The 20,414-nt window shown below is 40.1% G+C and overlaps 1 protein-coding gene across 5 annotated transcripts in view; it reads left to right on the plus strand.

Annotated features, from left to right (window-relative positions):
- Positions 1–504: 504 nt before the first annotated feature.
- TGFBR1 (transforming growth factor beta receptor 1) overlaps positions 505–20,414 on the plus strand; it is a 34,186-nt gene continuing 14,276 nt past the window's right edge. The window contains exons 1-7 of one of the 5 annotated variants that reach the window (XM_074575717.1): positions 651–776; positions 1,473–1,585; positions 2,559–3,100; positions 7,870–8,121; positions 8,517–8,759; positions 14,942–15,172; positions 19,948–20,115. In XM_074575717.1, the coding sequence (XP_074431818.1) occupies positions 7,980–8,121; positions 8,517–8,759; positions 14,942–15,172; positions 19,948–20,115 (784 nt within the window). In that variant the 5' untranslated portion in view covers positions 651–776; positions 1,473–1,585; positions 2,559–3,100; positions 7,870–7,979. Of the gene's footprint in view, positions 777–1,472; positions 1,586–1,661; positions 3,101–7,869; positions 8,122–8,516; positions 8,760–14,941; positions 15,173–19,947; positions 20,116–20,414 lie in introns of those variants that run through there. The other 4 variants (XM_074575716.1, XM_074575719.1, XM_074575714.1 and 1 more) reach the window with 4 other exon arrangements.

Below are 20,414 nucleotides of genomic sequence, written 5' to 3' on the forward strand. Positions count from 1 at the left end.
CCTCTCCCTCCAAGGGCCTCGCTGACACCGCGGCCCCGCACATGGCGGCCAGCGAGCCTAGAAGGCGAGGAGTGCTGGCCAAGACTGGCCGGTTGGGTCCACCCCTCCACAGCGCCTCAGCCTGGCTGCTCCCCCACCGCCCGGACACGTCGGCCGTCTGGCTCGCCCCTGCTTCGGGGAGAAACGGCAGCACCTGAAGCTGCGGGCGCAAGGACGGTACCTCCCGCCACCCACCTCACCTAGCCACACCGCCGGGGCCACCGAGGCTCGCGCCCCACCGCCGTCCTCCTCTTTACCGGCAACGCAACGAGGCGCCGCCAGGCGACGGCCAATCACTGCCCGGCCCGGCCCGGCCCCGCCTCTCGGCCGCACCGGTCGCGCCCTCCAGACGCCTGTTGTTGTTGGGTCTCCCCGCAGCTGCCGGGGGCGGGGCGTGGGCGGGGCGGGGGCGGGGCGGGGGCGGGGCGGGGCAGTGGCGTAGCGGGGCAGAGCAGCCAATCCGGCGGCGCCGCTGCGGCAGTTACATGAGCGGCAGGAGCGAGCCGGGGAGGCGCGGGCGGCGCGAGCGCCTCCCTGTGTCTTTCTCGGGCGGGAGGGGCGAGGAGGGAAGGGAAGAAGAGGAGGGGGGGTCGTGAGGCGGAATCCTGGCGCGCGGCTGCGCGCGCGCGCCCTGGCTCCACGGTTCCGGGACCGGACTATGGCGGTAGCGGCCGCTCGGTGGCCCTGGGCCCTGCCGTGTCTGGTGGTGGCCGCGTTGCTCTTCCCCGGGGCGGACGGTGAGTGCACGCGGGTCTGGTGGGAAGGAGGGAGCGGGCGAGGTGGTGCCTGGGGCGGGGGGAGGAGAGCGACGGGGGGCTGCGGGTCTCCGTCGGTTCCTTTCAACAACATGGCGGAGGGCCGGCTGGGGCGGAGTCGCCTTCCCCCCCGCACCCCCCCGGTGTCTGAGCCTGGCGGAGTCCGGGGACTGCTCGTCCCTTTGTTGGCCGAGCGCGGCGGGAGGGGCCGCGGCGCGGGGCAGATGCGGCGCCGCCGGGCGAGGACGGGGGGTGGTGAGGGGTAGAGAGGGTGCCCACAGCCTGTCCCTTTGACACCCGCCCCCGCCTTGCCCCCTCGGGTGCCGTCTGCTCGGGGTAACTTTCCCGCCCCGTGAGCCCGCTGGCCCCTGCCTCCGTGGGCCGTGGCCGGCCCCGGCCCTTCCTTGCCCACGCGGGTACGGGCGGCCGTGGCCCGCGAAGGCAACTTGGTTCTCGGTAGCGGAGCGCCCGCCCTCCCTCCCCGCGGGCAGACTGCCCTGCCGGGGAGGGTGCCTGCCCGCGCCCCGGGTGCCTCAGCTCCGGCAGCGGACCGGGTAAAGCCGCCGTGCCTTGGGGGCTCCCCGCGGCGCGCTGGAGGGAGCGTACAAAGGGTGCCACGGGGGAGGAGAGGCAAGCGGCGTCGGCTGGCATAGATAACGTGTTGCATGTTCCATGTAGTGAAGGTAAAAGAATCCCTCAACTCCCACGTCAGATGCTTCAGCTCCGTTACATGCCACATCGTGGGTGTGCTGGCGGCGTCTGCTCTGAGAGCTAGTATCGTGGTGATTTCGGTAGGTCATCTTCCAGTTACAGTCAGACAGCTAACCTGTATGCTGTGTGAGAACCAAACCGTGGGGAAATAAAAACCTTTGGAGAATGTTGTACAGTAAAATGGTTTCTTTTGTTCCTCCAGCCTTCTGTACCTATGGCCTCTTGTAAAAGAGATGCGGTATCACAGCTGTGCTGTTGCAGAGCTAATGCATGAAACGGGAGTTCTTAATAGCATTCAGAAATGCAAGAAATAGGTATTTTTCCATTAAAGAAAAGAAAAAGCGTATTTTGTTCTTTGGTTAGCAGGCTATATGTCCTAATGGGGCCTACAAGTGTTATAGATGCCCTACTCCAGTTGGTTTAGGTTTCAGTTACATCTGTACCAAGTTAAATGATGATGACTGATACACAAAATCTGCATTTTCTATTCGATCAACTATCTAAATTTTTCTGGAGGCGGATTGTAGATTGCTTTGGGTTTTAAAGAGGAAGTGGAGAAGCGCCACAACTTTCTTCTTCAGTTACAGCTTAAAGACATCCCTCAGTCTGGATATTTTACAATGCATTTCATAATTCAATCTAAGATGGTACTTGTGCTGTAAAGAAAATACTACTTAAAGAAAGCATAACTTGCTATACCAAAATGTTGTGTTAATTGCCTATATTCTTACTGAAGAAGAAGGAGAATCTTTGATGTGGAAACAGTGAAGTAAGCTTAAGTTACCCATAGTGGTTCTTATGTTCTTGAAAATGTGTGGCAGGCTTCAGTAATTTAAAGTTTTCTTATGTAACACATCCAATTTAGATATTGAAGGAAATTCTACCTTGATTTGAGCTTTGAACTTTTCTCCTTTAATCCCTCAGATCAGTCAACAGTTTTCACTTAATCTCAGTTGTGAAATTAAGGTCTGAAAGCTTTATGTGAAAACAGGCAGTGGTCTTCCATACAAAAGCTTAGGGATGGAAGTGATGGTGTGCTACCTTTTGTCCAAGGGAATAGGCGGGGATCCAGTGTTCTTGATCCATAACTCAGGCAAGTCCTGGTACTGGTGAAGCGGTTAATTTGTCTGAACATCGTGGTCTAAATTGACAAAGAAATGCAAGGTAAGATTTGGCTACTGTTACTTAGTATTCTTATCATGGGTGGACAAAAGTTAGGCATTTTCTGATTGCTTCTGGTGCTACCTGCTCTGCAGTGTACTAGTGTTACTGCATGAACGAATCGTCTTGTGATATGTTTTATGTGGAGACCAGGCATGTAATGAATCACAGCAGCTAGCTGAACAGTAGAACAGCCCTCATTTGTAAGACAGACTCTGAAGTTTAGCTCCTTTTCCTTTTTTTTTTTTTTTCTTTTTTAAATGTGTGAGTCATAGTGTTTGGTCTCTCCAAAATTCTGGGGAGTCATCTCTTGGAAACTCTTGGATCCACTCAATTGCTCCTAATCGCAAATAAAGATGGAAATCTGATTTGTATGCTGAAATGTATTTAAAAGTACCGATGAAGGAGATCTTTATTCTTTCTGTTTTCATAAGGTTAGTAAAATTATAACCTAGGCTTTTAATTGTAACTTTCTAACTTTCTTTTGTTTTACTAAAGTATGCTGTTTTATGAAAGATACCAGAAACAAATTGTTAATGTTATCTTGCTGTAAGAGGCATGAACATATTGTGAGTAGCTTTATGAATGACATGCAAAAAAACTGATAGTGCCATTTGGCACCTGCGCTACAGAGAATGTAATACCAGGTTTTTGAAGCTGGGATTTTTCACAAGGCTTTATCATTACTTGCAAGTTGAGGATAGTGCCTTAATAGTCTGTCTGTTTTCTTGAGTGCATCCTGTTGGTTGACAAAGCTGCTGTCTTCAGTGAAAGTTTTGCTTAACAAAGACATATGATATGTATATGAAAGTTGTCCTGAAAACTTGATATCCAGTGCTGTTACTTTAGAACAGTTAACTAGTGCCTTTGAGAATAATGAGTTAGTGAGGGTCATGAAGTATTATGGTTAAAAAGATGTACCCACGTCCCAAATAATGTAAGACCTAAACATTTTTGTGTCTTGAGCTAGAAGAGATCAGAGATGAGTCAGATGTGTTGTGAGGGGATAGTCTGAATAACAGAATAGGAAGCTGACAGCACCCTTCTGTATTATGCTTTTTTGCTTCCAGCAAATTTTATTGGATAGGGGAAAAAACTACCAGTAAACACGACAGCTCTCTTGCTTATCTCTCCAAAATCTATTATGGTCTCCTAGAATCATAGAATGGTTTAGGTTGGAAGGGACCTTAAAGATCGTCTAGTTCCAACCCCCCTGCCGTGAGCAGGGACACCTCCCACTAGACCAGGCTGCTCAAAGCCTCATCCACCCTGGCCTTGAACGCTCTAGCACATCATAGCTTCGCTCCTTTATCCCTTAAAACTCTTTATCTTGTGGAACCAAGAGTCCTGATTGTTCTTCTGGTGAAGTTACACTTTCTGGTGAAATTCTTGTTTCAAAGTGTCATTTGTATTTTCCATGGGAGAAGAGTTTATAATATCACAAGAGAAGGATCTGGAGTTTCTTCTTCAGCATAGTGCTACTGTTGGGGGCCTGAGACTATTTGTTTCTTTTAAATTTGTAAAACTAAGGTGTGTGATAAAATAAATAAAAGTATTACTAATATCAAATTGTTACTCATAATGAGATGTGGGTTTGGGTTTTTTTTAGAGCACTTCACAGTGCAGTTTTAACTGCTGTAATACATAAGACAGTATTTCAACAATTGATTTCTAACCAAAAATTCTTTGGCTGAAGGTGGTGTTCTATGATAAACTGTCTGAAGTAGTTCTGCAGGATGCTAGCGAATACTATGGAGTGATTCATAGGGTTTTATGCAATTCTAAAAATGAAGGCTTTGCGCAATTTTCTTACTTCAGGAAGACAACAGATACAAAAAAGACTGTTTCGATAGGTACCTAATGGTATAGGCTTCCAAAGTGGATAAGGTGTACTTAATTCTCTGTTCACATTTTGCATGTAGTATTAATATCTGAGCTTTTGTGATTCAGCTTATTTTAAGGCTTGTCAAGCTGTGTAGTTTCAGTGTCTCATTTATGTTGCCAGCCTGCCTTACCTTCACTGTGGGCTTTCCAGACTGCAACACCCATGCAAGAGAGACTTTTCAAAGGGAATAAAAAACTGTCAAACTGAGGGTCTGAGCCTGAGAGATTACCCAAGTAATTGTGTTCAACACAAGAATTAAATCAGATTGAGGTATAAGAAGTATGCTGTTGATAACTTCTGTGGCATCTGTGTCATAATGCATACACACACACTTTTATAACTGCACTGCCTCTCTGTTTTCTGTTATGGTAGGCAGTCACATAAAGCAGGAATGGTATGTTAGAAGGTCATGGCACAGTGAGGAAATGCAATGCAGAAGGCACTAAATTGCTATGTTGACGTGATTTCTGTTCTTGTCTTTGTCACTAGTTGTCTATGCAACTGTCACAAGATTTGTATGACTTAAACAGAAAAGACCTTTTTAAAAGGTGGTTTCCAAATGTATTGAAATGCATTATACCTGGAAGATATTACTGGTTCTGGAAGATTTGGTTACATCAGAGTTATTCTCTCATCGCATACTGTTATCAACCCATTCTAGAAATGTATGTATTTATTTAAGTGAACTTGGAGACCTGACTGGTTTCCATCGGAGTTTTTAAAATTACTGTAATGCTTCTCTGAGAAGAAAATGGACTACTTGGAGACAGAGCGAAAATTTATATCTTCAAGAGAACAACAGTATGATATTTTTTTCTTTAAGATCAGTTACATGTGGAAACACTTCCTTATAGGAGTGATTTAATTACTGGTGGTCATTGACATCTCATCCCACTGATGTTAAATATTCTCTACAATGTGTTCATATAGTCATAGTCTTTGTTCTTTTACGCATGGATAACGAGAGTGAGACATGGGCAAGGATATTCCAATTCCGTTTCCTCTCCTCCTAGTATGGATTGTTGATGAAGATACTGAATTAGTTTTCCTGATAGTAAAATATGGAAATTCTGCTGTTACCCACTTGAGTTGGAAGGCCTGAAGAATTCTAGAGTGGCCAGAGCAGGAAGGGAGCTGAAGCATTTTTAATGTGGGTGTTTGTGGTTTTTTTAAGAGTACGTCCGCTAGAGAGCAGCAAACCCCTGTATTCCTAGAAGCTTTGCCTCTTGAGCTGATTAGGCATTGTTTTCTGCTTTTAAGGGAGGGGGAGAGTATCTTCAGCAGGAAGCAGTGTTCTATTTGTGCCGACAAAGCCATTCAATTGTATGTGACAGTGTACTGTGTCTTGACGGGAAACTAGAAGATAGTGACATCAAACTGGAACAAAAGTATAAAGTGTATCAAATCGCACTCCTTGGGAATTCTGTGGCAAAGGAGAGAGAGGTGGGAACAAAATGAATGAGGAACATAAGACATCAAATTCTTTAACTAATCGTAATGGTATCAGTGTGCCTCTACAACTTCACAAGATCAGGAGGATGAATAAGTGCAAGAAGGTCAGCCCAAACCTCATTTTTCACTTCAAGTGGCTTGGCCTCTGTACAGTGACTCAATGCAAATCTGCCTTACAGAATACCTGTCTCTTACTGTAGGCATTCAGATGCGTGCACAATTATGATGAGCCAAGAATATTATTTAAATAGAAAAAAAAAGTCATGGATGAAGCAAGAGATATAAAGACCTTCTTGTTAAGAAAGTTAAAAGAAATATCAATGTGTGAATATTTTAGGAAACTTTTAGTTGGTTAAAAAATAATTTGTTCAAGTGTAAATTACCAAAGGCACACGAACAGGAAAATAACTGTTAAACGTTCTCATAGTTAAACTCTGAATAATAAGACTTTCCTTTCTTCTCTGACTGGGGGGGGGGGGGGGTGGGAAATTGCATCTAAGAACTTTATTAGATGTTTGCTATAATAGTAGAGGATGAGTGTCAATAATTTGTTTTGATTCAAAACCTTGGGGGCAGGAGGTGTTTTCAGAGAAAGGCATACAACTCAGAATCAAGACTTAGAGATGGAATGTATATTTGAGATCAGATCGCCATTTATTTAAATCCATGCTATCCAAGGATAGAGAGGGGTGTAAAATCCAAGGCAATTCAGGTAGTTATCGTAAACTCTTGAATTTAAGTGAAACACCAAATTTCAGATTTTGGGGCAACTTTAGCTTTGCCACCTATTAATCCTCACACCTTTGGTATGAGATTTTGTATACACTGTTGAAAGAGGCTTGTTTATGGCTCAGGGCATTTTTGTGTTTTGGGCATGAATGTTTAAGATTTTTAAATTTGTCTAAATTTCTGTATTTTTATCTTTCTGCAAGCATGTACACAAGTTCTGTGCTAGCTTTTGCTCTCCACAGATGAACAAGTGGAGTCAGAGTTTATTGATATTTTTATTGTTGCTACTGCACTGTTTTCTGTCTGGCTTTGGTCCTGTAAATGCAGGAAGGAATGGAGAAAGAAATTTGAAGTAGTAGTCTTCCTTCTCCAAGAACTTTTGTAATTTAGAGAATGAAACCTGACTCTCTTAGACATGATTAGTCAATCATTCCCACTTTCCCCTCCATGCGCCCTACTTTACTAGTGCAATCGATAGCTTTAGTGAACCAGGAACTTGAGCAATGTAAGGCAATGTTTTCCTGTGGCTTCATAAATAACAAGTCTAAACTATATTCTGCTTGTGTGAAAGGGTATGTTCTCAGGTCATTTGGGATTTGTATTTTAATGAGGATTAAGCCTTTATATGCCCTTTCCTCAATGCAAAATTGAAGATAGCAAGGAACGTATAAAGTATTAATCTTGGGTAGCCAGCAGCATCCTATTTGTTACTTACTAAAGCTATACCCATGGTTATTGTGGGGGGGGAAAGCATTATTTGTATTGGGTTTTAAAATAGCAGGATTGCATACTGTGGAGGATACAGTGTTAATAAAAATAGATCTTTAGTATGAGGAACTGTAATGGAACTTCTTTACCTGGAGGAACGTCTAGGGTTGCATCCTTTCTCTTTTAATACATAATTATAAGGAGAGATGACTTCAGCTTTAAATTCAACTGACTTTTGTCTGCTCATCTCCTTATTTTTTTTTGTCCTACTAAGAAGCCTTCTGGTGTTCTTCTTTAGTGTTACAGTTCTGTGTTTATGTAGAAGATACAGGCCTAGTAGTGTTTTGAACTTTTATTTCTTCAGTCATTCAAGTTGTCTCAACTCAGAATGTGTACCAATGCTAACATTAATGTTTTTTCTCAATACAGCATTACAGTGTTACTGCCACCTGTGTACAAAAGACAACTTTACATGTGTGACAGATGGACTATGTTTTACCTCAGTAACACGAACTGCAGACAAAGTCATACACAATAGTATGTGTATAGCAGAAATTGATCTGATTCCCCGAGACAGGCCGTTTGTTTGTGCCTCCTCTTCCAGAGATGGCGTCATTACTGTGCCTCATTGCTGTGACAGAGACCACTGCAATAAAATCGAACTCCCAGTTCCAACGCCAGGTAAGAGGTTTTGACATTTTTGATTCTTTTTTTAAACAGGAAATTCTGTAAGAGTGGAAGTTTCAGTTTTGAGGTTGTAGGTGAATTTGAAGGCCTAAAGTACACCTTGGATTCTGCAAATAAAATTTCATGAGATCTGTAACATGAGACTTTATCTTCTGGGTAGGGATGTTAGGGCCAGTTTTGAAGACTTATATGCAAGTTAAGTGGAAACTGAATGAGAACATAGCTGCCTTTGTCCTTAGTAATACTTACTTTGATTCTTGAAAAAGTTACTGTGCAGAAGTTTTAACAAATACATTGAAATAATGTGAAGGTCACTGTGAAATACAATAAATTTAGTTGCACAAAAAGCAAGAAATAGTTTTGCTGTTTTCTTTTATTTTTTCTGTCAGGCCCTACTCCAGGAAAACCAGCTTCTAATCTAGGACCTGTGGAACTGGCTGCCGTCATTGCTGGACCTGTCTGCTTTGTCTGCATTTCACTGATGTTGATTCTATATCTTTGTCATAATCGTACTGTCATTCATCATCGTGTGCCAAGTGAAGAAGATCCCTCGCTGGATCGTCCCTTTATATCAGAAGGAACTACTTTAAAGGATTTAATTTATGATATGACAACTTCAGGCTCTGGGTCAGGTAATGTCACACTTACAGTAGTAATTACTCTGTGTTTAAGAGCCTTGTAACGCATCAATTTTTTTTTAATGTTGTCAAATCTACTTAAACTTATGATTAACTGGAGAAATGACTCAAAAAGCTACTTACATGTAGATCCATTCAATACCAGTAAAGATTAAATATATGGAAATAAGTGAAATGAAAGAATCATTGAGTTGCTGCTAGTGTTACTCGTAATTCTGAGAGTACAGTATGTTAAGCAGGGAATATCAGTCAGCTATTGTAAATGTTTAGTTTTCTCTAGTAAGGCTCAGTCATTTACCTTTTTGTTCTGCACAGCATATCTAAATTACTGTCTTCTATGGTTTTGAGATAATGCGTGAAGTTTTTTGTTCTTTGGCTTTGAAGTGAAAATTAATTTCGCTCTGGAGTTATTAGTATATGAAGAATATTCTGAATTCTGAGTTAACGTTTTAGCCAGTTCTTTCCTTACAGAAGGTATTTTTCAGTTGTAAATAGTAATTTCTATGTGTATAGAATGGATGTAGTATGCAGATCACATCTTAATAATTTACATCCTTTGATTTCATGAGGTTTTATTTTAATTCTGACTTTAGCAGGTGTTGCTTTGGGAAGATGAGGCAGTAGTCTGTTCACTGCATGTAGTCTTTGCTATGGTAATTCTGGCATACTTGCTTATAGGACTGTGATGGTCTGCGTCACAGAAATATGGTTTAGTAAGTGTTGATAGGGGATGATGTATCAGATAAACCATTGTATAAATTTATTAATCTCTGGTCCATGTTAAAGAATGAGACATCGGATTGCATACTGCAACCTTGTACCGGCCTTCTACTGTATTAAAAGTTTAAATGATTTAATCCTACTTGCAAATGTACATGCTGAAACATCCATGCCCTTTCAGGGTATTTTCTGCAAAGAAATACTGGTGTTTAATCCTCAACTGATGAATTCTTTAATTCCCCAAAATTGGAAGAAATTACAACAACAAAACCCAAGCACCTAGGTTGTATTTCTTTCCCAAGGATAGTAACTGGTAAAACTATTTAGGGTCGATTGCTCTATCAAAACTAGCTGAACATGTTTAGAATATAGGTCAAAATAAGTTACCTTTAGTCATATCTTCATTGAAGAAGCTGAGGTTGCACTGAGCGTGTAGGCAGCTATGTTTCAATTGAGAAAGCTTTTGTGTGTCCAAATAAGACTTGATCATGATAGGGTAAGTTGCTTTCTGGTTAAAACTGGAGCTTTAGTTGTTTGTGTTTATCTCAATTTTCTCATTTACTAACAGCGATAACTAAATCAAACAATGAAAGTGATTAATAGAACTTCCAATATATTGGGGTAGAACTTGATAAATGAAAATGCTGGACTTAGTCCTCCAGTTATGTTCTTTCTAGAAGTGTACAGAAGTAGGATACTTAGGAAGAGAATATGAAGGAGTTAGAGATTCACATTTCTTGGAATCCAGGAAGCTATGATATATAATTGTTACACTATTGGGAGCATAAAACTCTTTACTTAATGTTTGCAGGTACGGACTTTTCCTAAAAAAGGCTGGAAATAAATTCTAATATTATTTTCTTTAACTAAATCGTAAAAGAGCAGATGTATGTTCCATATGTATAAGTAGTCATCTGCAGTGTACTAGCTGCTATCACTTCAGTAAACCCAGGAAAGAAAGCCTTTAAAGTTTTCCCTTGAAACCACATTTAGTCATACTTGTTTTGGAGTACTGTCTGGTTGATAGTTCCCTTCTAACTTCTGTGGATAATTACAGCACTTCTGCCACTTTCTGCGTGGTCACTTTCTCACGCTTCTTCAGATCAGAAGTCAGGCCTGTGATAATGTTAATTCAGACTTAATTTTCTGTTGGTGTTTCCATTTGCTAAGGAATACTTCATTTTCCTTCTGGCCTTTTTTCCTGGGGTGCTTCTGAGCCTCTCTTCATGTTTGAAAACTCTGGAAGTACTACTTCAAAATAAGCTCTTGAAAAGCAGGGAATCCAAGTTAGAAGAAATTTAGGATTCTTCCTGCAGGTCAAATGATTAGAAACTACTGACTCTTCCCTTGCCTATTTGCAAATTGCACTTTAAGTAAAAGCAGCATGCCAGGGAATTACTTAGTTTTCAGAGATTCAGGACACTCAAGCTGGTCTAGACTCCCAGAATGCCTGACTTACAATAGTATTTGAGCGTTGGCTACTGATGGCTGCATCAGAGGAAGGAAACCAACAAGTATGACTTACCCCTAAGGAAAGCTCTTCACTAACTTGTTTTTATGCTTGAAAGGCAAAGTCATGTTCCCTGTAAAACAAGAAGGCTGAATGCTTCCTTAGGAGTGATCTTTTAGCTTCAGCTGCAGTGAGTTCTATGTTGTTCAGCTGTTTGTAAGACAAGTATTAGCCTTTAGTGTTGTATGTTTTCCTTTTATTATGATAATGGTATAGGAGGTGCTTTAAGTACTTATTTTCTGTAGTGTTGGCAGTGTATGTATTTGCAATGACTTGTATCACTTTGTCTCAAAATTAGTCAAGCAATGACTATATAAATTCACAGCGCCCTAGCACTTGGGCTGATAATTTTCTTGTGTCCTGAAGTATGCCTGCAGCAATTGAATCTCATTGAAATGTGTATTTTTAATCCAGACTTTGGTACAGCATATTTAAAATTGAGAAGACTGTACACGTATGGAATAAACTGGGGGTGGGCAACAGGGTCACTGAAGGGAGAAGAGTCAGAGCTGCTAGCTAGTTACAATACTGCTTAACCCTGTCAGAAACTGAACTGTGTGAAAGGGATGCTGTTCGGGTGAGGGGCTGCAAGAAACATAATGGAAATGTGCAGAACAGAAAAAATAATACAGACCCAAGAGGCACAGCTAAGGAAGTGTTTGGTCTGGTGACTTAAAGTAAATGTTCTGCTCTTAAATTCATACTAGGGGACTAAAAGAGCTAGTAGTCAAATAAAAAGGATTTTGTATTATGGTATTCTCTGAAGAGAAGCATATAAACCAGAAGTGATCAAAACTCTAAAAATGAGCTTCCTGCTCAGATCAAAAGGGAAGTAGGATTCATTTTCTGCAATGATGAACAGTAAGCTGTTATTAATTATTCAGTTTTGACTTCTGTTAGTATTGCCCTATTGTTCCATGACGAACAAGACCTGAAATTACTAGAGGCTTGATGAAAGGAATTGATGAAACATCTGAAATAGATCCTTCTGCTGAAGCTGCAGCTTTTAAGAGAAGGATTTCAAAGTCTTGGAGCTGAGAAAAATTTTCAGATCATGAGGCAAATCTCTAAATATCAACTACATGTTGTATAGACAGATTGGGATGCCCAGCTGTTACTCTCCAACTCACAAATGACAAAGTAACTTACTTGCAAGGAAATGGGAAGAATTGCCTAAAACAGCAAGGAGAAGCTTTAGTTATTATTGGTAGGTAACTTCAAGCAGGAAGTTAAAGTGTTTAGAAATCCAAATGGTCACAAAAATCAATGTAAAGATGAGTCAGTTGAAGGCAATCTAAAAATTCCTTAAACATATCTGCATTTCATGGAAGCTTGAAGAGAATGAGATTTTTTCATAGTTCATGGGGTTAGTTTATTTTATTACTCTTCAGAGGAAGTCTTCTGGACAGAGACTTATGAACAAGAACAAAGTTCTGCTTTTCTTGGCTGTCATGGTTTAGAACTGAATTCCTGAATTATCCAAATAATGTACGAACTTCTTATGCATTCAGCAGTCATTGATCCAGACTAATCAGAGTACAGTTAAGATGTGGAAAAGAAAAACAACTCGTTACTCTCAGAAGACTTGAGGATACTTTGTTATGATGTATGAAGATGATGATGAAGGCTTCAGGGATAATGTTATGAGCTGCTGTTGAATTTAACATGGGCTTGAATTTTTTCATCCTTCTTATTAGCAAACTGACTGTCATCTTTCTTCGTGCACAGTTAAAAGCAGCTGTACTCCAAGAGCTTTAAGGTACAGTTGTGCTCAATGTGTATGTCAGAGGCTATCTCCAGTGAGCTACTTTTCAGGCAGTCTGGTTTACAGTAAAGCAGTTGCTCAAGTTCATGGTGATACAGGGCTGTGTTTTCTCTGTAGCAAAAAGAGGAGACTGCTCAGTTGCACCAGGAAGTCTGTAAGGAATTCTTATGGATGTAAGATAAATATGGATTCTAGTCTTCTGGTTGTGTTCAGCAGCGGTAGTGAGAGAAAGCATAGTCACAAAAAACAGAAGAAAGTTGAATCTTGTAAATGTTGTAAAAATAAGTATAGAGGCAAGGTGGATAGATCACAGTTAGCAGGGTTTTTATTGTACTGTGACATGTTAATGTGTCGATTGGGGGTTTGTAATGTGAAATTGTAATGCTTCATGTCTGGAAAGTTTAGGGCTTAGTATCTGTTTAGAGGTTTGCTGATGTCCTTGGACGTAATCTTTTTTAAACAAGAAGCAATGTCTATAAGTGTTACAGCAAGTTGAGACCAGTGCATCTGAAACTGAAAATGTAAAAATGGTTTTCTGAAACAGCTATATGAAAAAGAAAATATTAGGCATATCACCTGCTTCAAGTATACAAAAACAGCTTTTATTTAGCATTTGTTAGTAGACTTTGCAGTAGTACGTAAGTGCGAAGGAGGAAGCTTTGTCTGGCCAACAAAGTCAAATTCTACATTTTCAGGGTTGAGTTTGGTCCTGTGGTTGTTCTAGTCTGGCCTTTTCTGCATTTCAAAAGTCTGTCCATAAAGAATGCTAGTTACGCTTCAGAGATGAGCCTTTACAGTTTGGGTACACAGCACAATTGACCTGAGGACAGATATTACAGCAAAAATTAACTTTCTCATTCTTGCAGCACCTGACAATGGTTAAATTGCTGGTATGATGCATGGTTTTTCCCCTTCCTTTTTTCACGTAGGTATGTTGTCAGCACAGAGCATGCGGAAAATGCCTGTAGGTCTGGAAGCCTTGAGGCACTCTGTGAACACTGCAGCGTTTTAATTTGCACTCCTCAGGCTGTGACACAAGTGTGGCAATGCTGTAGACCAGATCAGATGTTCTTCTACTGCTGTTATTAGCAAAGAGTGTCCAGAGATGGACAGGAACTTGTTATTTGAGCTATAAGTTGGGATTTATTTTCTGTAGCATAAGAAAATATAGATGTTCTTCTGTCAGGTATTAGAACAGTGATTATGGTGTAATAGATGACTTTGTAAAGGGTTTGATTTAATCCTAAACCAAAATAGCTTATTGAGAGCAGATAACCTGGCTGATTCATTCATCCTGCAGTGTAGTATCACTGCAGAATTCTGTGACAAGCCTCGGAAGTTACAACAGGAAAGATTTAAAGTAAACAAAAACCCGCCCTGGTTTGGGCAGTGCCGGTGCTTCTTGTTTGTTGTATAAACTTACTAAAGCATGTTATGAGGTGCTGTGAGTTGAAAGCATGTAGATGTTCCGAAGCTATAAAACTTTCATGAATGTGAGCATTTTTCTCAAGTAAGTGAGGTGCACAAGAATGGCCTGTAAGATGGGAAGCTTGCATTACCAGGATGTCTTCCTGTGTTAGAGTGGCTTGAGAGTACTAACAGGCAACTGGTGTACTTGGGCATGAGTGTGAACATCTGACAGTCAGTGTTGCTGATAAGCGTGGTTTAACTTCAATTTAGAAATGGACCAAGTCTAGTGATAAAATCAAGTGAATCAGTAGCAAAAGTGTTCTTGAACTGCTTTGCCAGGAGAGTCGTAGGCAGATCCTTTTCTAGGAAAAAACAAACAAAAAAACCAACCAAACAAAAAAAACCCAACTCTATCTTCGTCCTGCTGATTGCTTCATGGCTTGTTTCTTTTTTTTTTGTTAAAGTAAAACTTTATGTATCTACAACTGTTGAAATTCTAAACTGATAGAAAGTTTGTGCCTTCTCCTTAACAGCTGTAGAGGCAGTTTGCAATATATCTTTGAATAGTTGTATTGCTGCCCTCTTAGGTTGAAGGCAGCATCTTGCCTACATGCTTGTTAGCAGTTCACAACAAGCTGTTAATATCTTAAGAGAGTTCATGTGCATTCTAAGAGAAATGTCTTCATGGAATATGGATCTTATATTTCGTAGTTATGATAAGTGCTTATTTTGTTAGTGTTGTTTAAGGTTAATGTTAAATCTTCTTTTTAGGTTTACCTTTACTTGTGCAAAGAACGATTGCAAGAACTATAGTACTTCAAGAAAGCATTGGTAAAGGTCGCTTTGGAGAAGTCTGGCGAGGGAAGTGGAGAGGAGAAGAAGTTGCTGTGAAGATCTTCTCCTCAAGAGAGGAACGCTCATGGTTTCGCGAAGCAGAAATCTATCAAACAGTTATGCTACGGCATGAAAACATTCTTGGATTTATAGCTGCAGACAACAAAGGTTAGTGACACTATGAATTCATTTTGCTGATTGTGTACTCTGTCAGGGTAGACATAGAGATAACTGCATAGTTTTCACAACTGCTGGGGAACATCTGGCTGGCCACTGTAGCTGTGAAATGGGGGGGGGTGCACCTTCAGGTAAAAGGGTGCATGTATAGATTAGAAAGTGTTTACAAGCAGAGATAGATCACTTAAGTCAGTGGTGTTTGGTTCAGATGGTGTAGTCATAAAGCTTGTGACTGAACTACTGTCTTCACTCCTTGTTCTACTACTGTTTAGACATTCCACGTGCCTTAACAGCATATATTCTTCCTCCTGTACTTCCCTACAGCTGTATGGTGTTCAGAAGGCTACAGGAGCTGGTCCAATCCCAAAATTTATTGGGATATAGGTGCTGATGTTAAGCCAGCTTTAAGGCTGAGAATCAAGGAATGATTTTAACTGAAGTTGTGTTCTGTCTGGCTAGCGTGTTTACGTAGCTCGCTATTTAGCTAGGAGTGTATGCTAACTTTCAAACACTGCTTAGTCAGGGATGTTACTTTCTGGGACATGTGTTGCCTTGTTTTGAACAACCTAAACAGATAGTTTGGGTTTGGGGTGTGGTTTTTGTTTTGTTCTTCTAACCTAGATGCTTGATTGTGAAGTGGATCAGGAACTACCCATCTGCACTGTTCTACGAGAAGAGCAGTGGCAGCAACCTCTGTTTACAGTACTAGAGGTTTCCCTGGATTAGCTGTCTGTAGCCATAACTGACTGTGGTTGTGTTACAAGTAAGATGAAGTCTTGTACTACGCACTTCCAGATAACTTCATGCATTAAAATATTTTGACGTTTCCATTCCTTTCCCTTAACTGAAAGCTGCACTTCCCTAGGTGAAAGTTCTGTTCGGGGTACCTTACGTAGTAAGTAGATCCCCGAGAATGATGGTAGGCAATATACTGCACAGAAATGTGCAGAATTTCTTCCTCTTGAGAAAAGTAATATTTGAGCTGTTTATTCCTTTTGAAGCTCTGTCTTTAGCCTCAGAAGAAGGAATTTGACTGAAAGATCTTGATAATCTACACAGCTCAAATGCTTTTCATCAATTTAATCAGATGACTGTCTCAGTCTGATAGGGTCAAGCTGTTTCACTAACAAAGTATTAGTCCTCTTCCAGCCACAGACAAAAGTGTTTTCCTCAACATCTCCCTGAATATCTCATTTCTAAGAGTCTTCTAGTTGTAGATCCCATCTGTATCTGATCTTCTCATGTTTTTTTCCTCTGTTTATGTTAAGTTATCTGCATGCCAAAAAAGGCTAATCTATCCCACTCTCTTCTTTGAAACACTTTACTACATGGCACTAGAGAACACATGCAATTAGGCAGTTTCTGTAACTTCTTTTAAACATTCAGCTTGGAATATAAGTCTGCAGTTCAAAACTCTTGCAACAAACAATACTGTCACACCTTAAAACCTAGTATTTGGTTTAAAAACAGGCATGTGACAAGTCCAAATTTTTGCTTAAGTGAAAAAGCATTTTTCACTTAAGTGAATTCAATCAATTCACCTTTAATTGAAACTTGATTATATATTTGATAAAGCAATTGCTATGAATTCCTTTCCTCAAGAGGTAGCTTGTCTAAGGTGGATGTTGCTTGGACTTCACTGATGTTTTTCTCAACTGTAACCGGTCTTTCTAAGAATAAATCTTTAAGATTTGTTAAATCTTTAAGTAAAGAAAAATCTTTACTTCTGAATGATTTTGATGGTCTAAAATACTTTCAGGTTTCTTGCAAACAGATGAAATAACTATAATTAGTCTCTTAAAGGGGTTTCCAAGAACATACATAAATTTTTGTAATGTTTTGAACATTCTGAAACTGCTTGAGGTTCTTGATCAATGTGTGTATATGAACCAAATGAGGTTACCTTGTCATGGAAGGCTATGCTACTGTATGTAATTACTACTGAGTGCAATTACTTTTTCTTACCTGATAATGCAATTCCTGTGATTGAAAGCTTCATGGCAGATGCTGTTTGCTGTGCAGCCAAAAATACTCAGGGTCAGGTTAATTATTAATTAACTACTGTCAACAGTATAAGAAGACTTGAGTTCATCATAACATGTGTTCTGCTTAGGTCACTAAATGAATGTGTAGCTTGTCAAAATATAGCACGCTAAAGAAAAGGTAGTAGGTCCCATCTAATAGCTGGACATTGTAGTTAATACTGCATTTCAGCTTGTTTGTAATTAATATTATTCACGTAAGCTTGGATGCAACACCAAGATGTAAAGCCAAGCTTTATATTTTCTCCTTTAGAGGAAGGTAAAAACAGACTTAATATTAAGACTTGCAAGTGATAAATAAGATAAAACTGAAGTAGAAGGGTCTGTAATCAGCAGCATATATTCTCTTCGTAGGTGGGCACCTAGAGTTAAGAGGGGGGAAAACTTCATGCAAAGGCACTATAATCTTGATTCAAAGCAATGATAATTCTTCAGAAACTTCATGACATCTTTAAATGTTCTGTTTAAACACGATAGGTCTGGTAGACTACTTAAAATAGATTAGTAATTTCCCTACTTATTGTTGTCTAGGGTGGACACCTGCTGAGGTATCCCATTCATAAGAAACACGAGAAGAAATCAAATACAGTATCAAGCAATGAGTGCGTATAGTGTTAATACTTGTGAGAGGATTATTTCAGGCAACATAGGGTCATGACTGGTGAAGCAGTAGAATAAAACTGAGTACAGATAATGTTCTGAACCGATTAAGTTAGTTTATTTTGAACTTCTATAGCTTTTTGGAGCTCTTTGAATATATGTGTTTGAGAGCACCTTTTATATCCCTGTGAACACGTACCTGTTTCTAATGGTTCTCTAAAACTGGTGCAGTGAAGCTAATATTGTTGGATTGACTTTTCAGAGACCATCATTCTCTCTGGTAAAAGTTACATTAAATAGTACGCTGAGTTCTAAGATTTCATGCTTGGGTATGTGAAGTAGCAAAGGAAACAGCAGTCCTAACTATAAAATAATTGCAGATTTTTTATTTTTTAAGTCTTTAATTTCCTTTTTTAAAAAACAAAGCTTAGGAGTCACTTCTTTGGGCATATTATAAGAAGCTTCCCATTGCAACAGCAGTTTTCTAACAGTCCTTTACAGGTTAGAGCATTTGACTGCTTTATTTTTGCTTCTTTAAATTCACAACTTAGTTAAAACTATTCTGTGAATGCAGCAATGCAGAATTTTCTTTCCATTATGGTAATTGTTTGAATGTAGATTAGACTTTTATTTCCCTACTCTCAAGCATTTGGCGGCATTTTAATTAATTTTTTTTAGAATGATTTTTAATGGCATCACTGGCCTCCCTGGAAACATCCAAGTAGAAGGGATGCTTGAAAGTTTTTCTGCACCGCTATAAAGGTAGTTTCTGTCAATCTGTACATCAGGCATTTTGTGCCTCTTTTCTGGGCTGTGCCTGGACTTTCCTGGGCCAACCGTGTTTCAGTACATTTATGATAGTAACTAACTTCTGAATTCACTTCTTTCCTTCCTGTTCTTCATATTTAGTTCTTGAGTGTGCGTTCTGATAATCTGTAGGTACTACCACATAATGAGATCTATTTTTGGCTTGTGCTGAGTTTTCTCACTTGTTCTTAGGGAATAGTAGCTGTATAATTCAGGGTAGAACTCCAACTGGAATCTTTCATGGGATAACTAGTCTTTTAAAGAGATTAAAAACTCTTCTACAAAAGTAGTTAGCTATAAAAACATTTCTCAGATCTGCCACGTGAGTTGCTTTTATAACAAAACAAAAATGGAAAACCTGTTTAGTGGCAGGATTGTTCTTTTCTGGAAGTATTTCTACTTCTTAGGTCAAAAAAAACTTTACCCCATCTTGATGTGAATTCCTTTAATGGTCTCATCTCTGTGGCTTAAACTTCAAGGTATTTTTGTCCACTGATGTAGTAATGTGAACAGTTTGATTCTTATCTGTCATTTATATACCTTGGGATATCTGCAAATGTATTAAGGCCTGTCTTGTTCTTAATAGTTCAATGAAAAATCATACAGCAAACTCAGTGTTTTTCATTCTCCTTACCCTTGTGCCTCCTGGAAACCTAAATTTTGTCCAGCAACTTAGAGGTCGCCAGAGATGCGATTTGATTTTGATTTTGAAGTAATATGTCCAGTTGCTGCTTGCAGGCTTCTACTCCAAGAGGAAGAATCCACCAGCTTCTGGTAACTGTGGAAATTGTCTCCCAGGATAAGGCCAGGCAGGTTATGGAAAGACTGAGGGAGTTCTGGGGCAAAGCTTGTGCTCTGCTTGAAAGACTTTTTTTTTTTTCACTTTTTTTTTTTACCTTTTTTTTTTTTTGTGGGTAGCCTGAACAATAGTGTACTAGACCAATAGTGACAGGATCAGTTTTGCATCACGCATTCAGCACTGTTCCCCCCCCAAGCAGAAAAGTAAGGGGAAGGCAGGGCCTGACTAATACCCTGAATAGTTCACCTCAGAATCATAGTGGCATTGGCTTTCTATGGTTTGTCTTTTAGCTTAAATAAAAGCTTACTGAGCTGTTCACAAAGTCTTCTGTGGTAGTCCCAGCCCTTACAGAGGCATTTAAATGTTATAAGGATAAAAGTAAAGATTTAAGAGTCTAATTGGCTGAGGTTACTTGTAAAACTTAATTTGTACTTCATAGGCGTTGTATAAAAGCGGCATATATGGTTTGCTTGTCTTTTGTGTGTCTGTGTGGTATTCATATCAGTGTTGTTTTGCAGACAATGGTACATGGACTCAGCTGTGGTTGGTGTCAGACTATCATGAGCATGGATCACTCTTTGATTACCTGAATAGGTATACAGTAACAGTGGAAGGAATGATAAAATTAGCTTTGTCCACTGCCAGTGGTCTTGCTCATCTTCACATGGAAATTGTTGGCACACAAGGTAATCTTACAACTATTCAGCCTGTCATGTGGATAATGCTGGTTTTTTTAAAAAATGACCCATACATAGGACTTTCTATTGTAATTGTCTTCTGAATTAGAACATTCAGTCTTTTCAGGGTGTAGTTGCTTTGCCCACAGCTACTTAATTTAAGTGATGAGAAGGCAGCTGAATTCATAACAGATACCCAAGTTAATCCCTTGTGGAGCTGAGTGAATTGAAAAATGTCTGTTTGGGACCTGTGATAATTTCTGAACTAATAGAACTTCTTAATTTGGAGGGTGTTTTACCTTCCTTTC

The sequence above is a fragment of the Larus michahellis genome, chromosome 2, assembly GCF_964199755.1.
Source record: "Larus michahellis chromosome 2, bLarMic1.1, whole genome shotgun sequence".
Lineage (NCBI taxonomy): Eukaryota > Metazoa > Chordata > Aves > Charadriiformes > Laridae > Larus > Larus michahellis.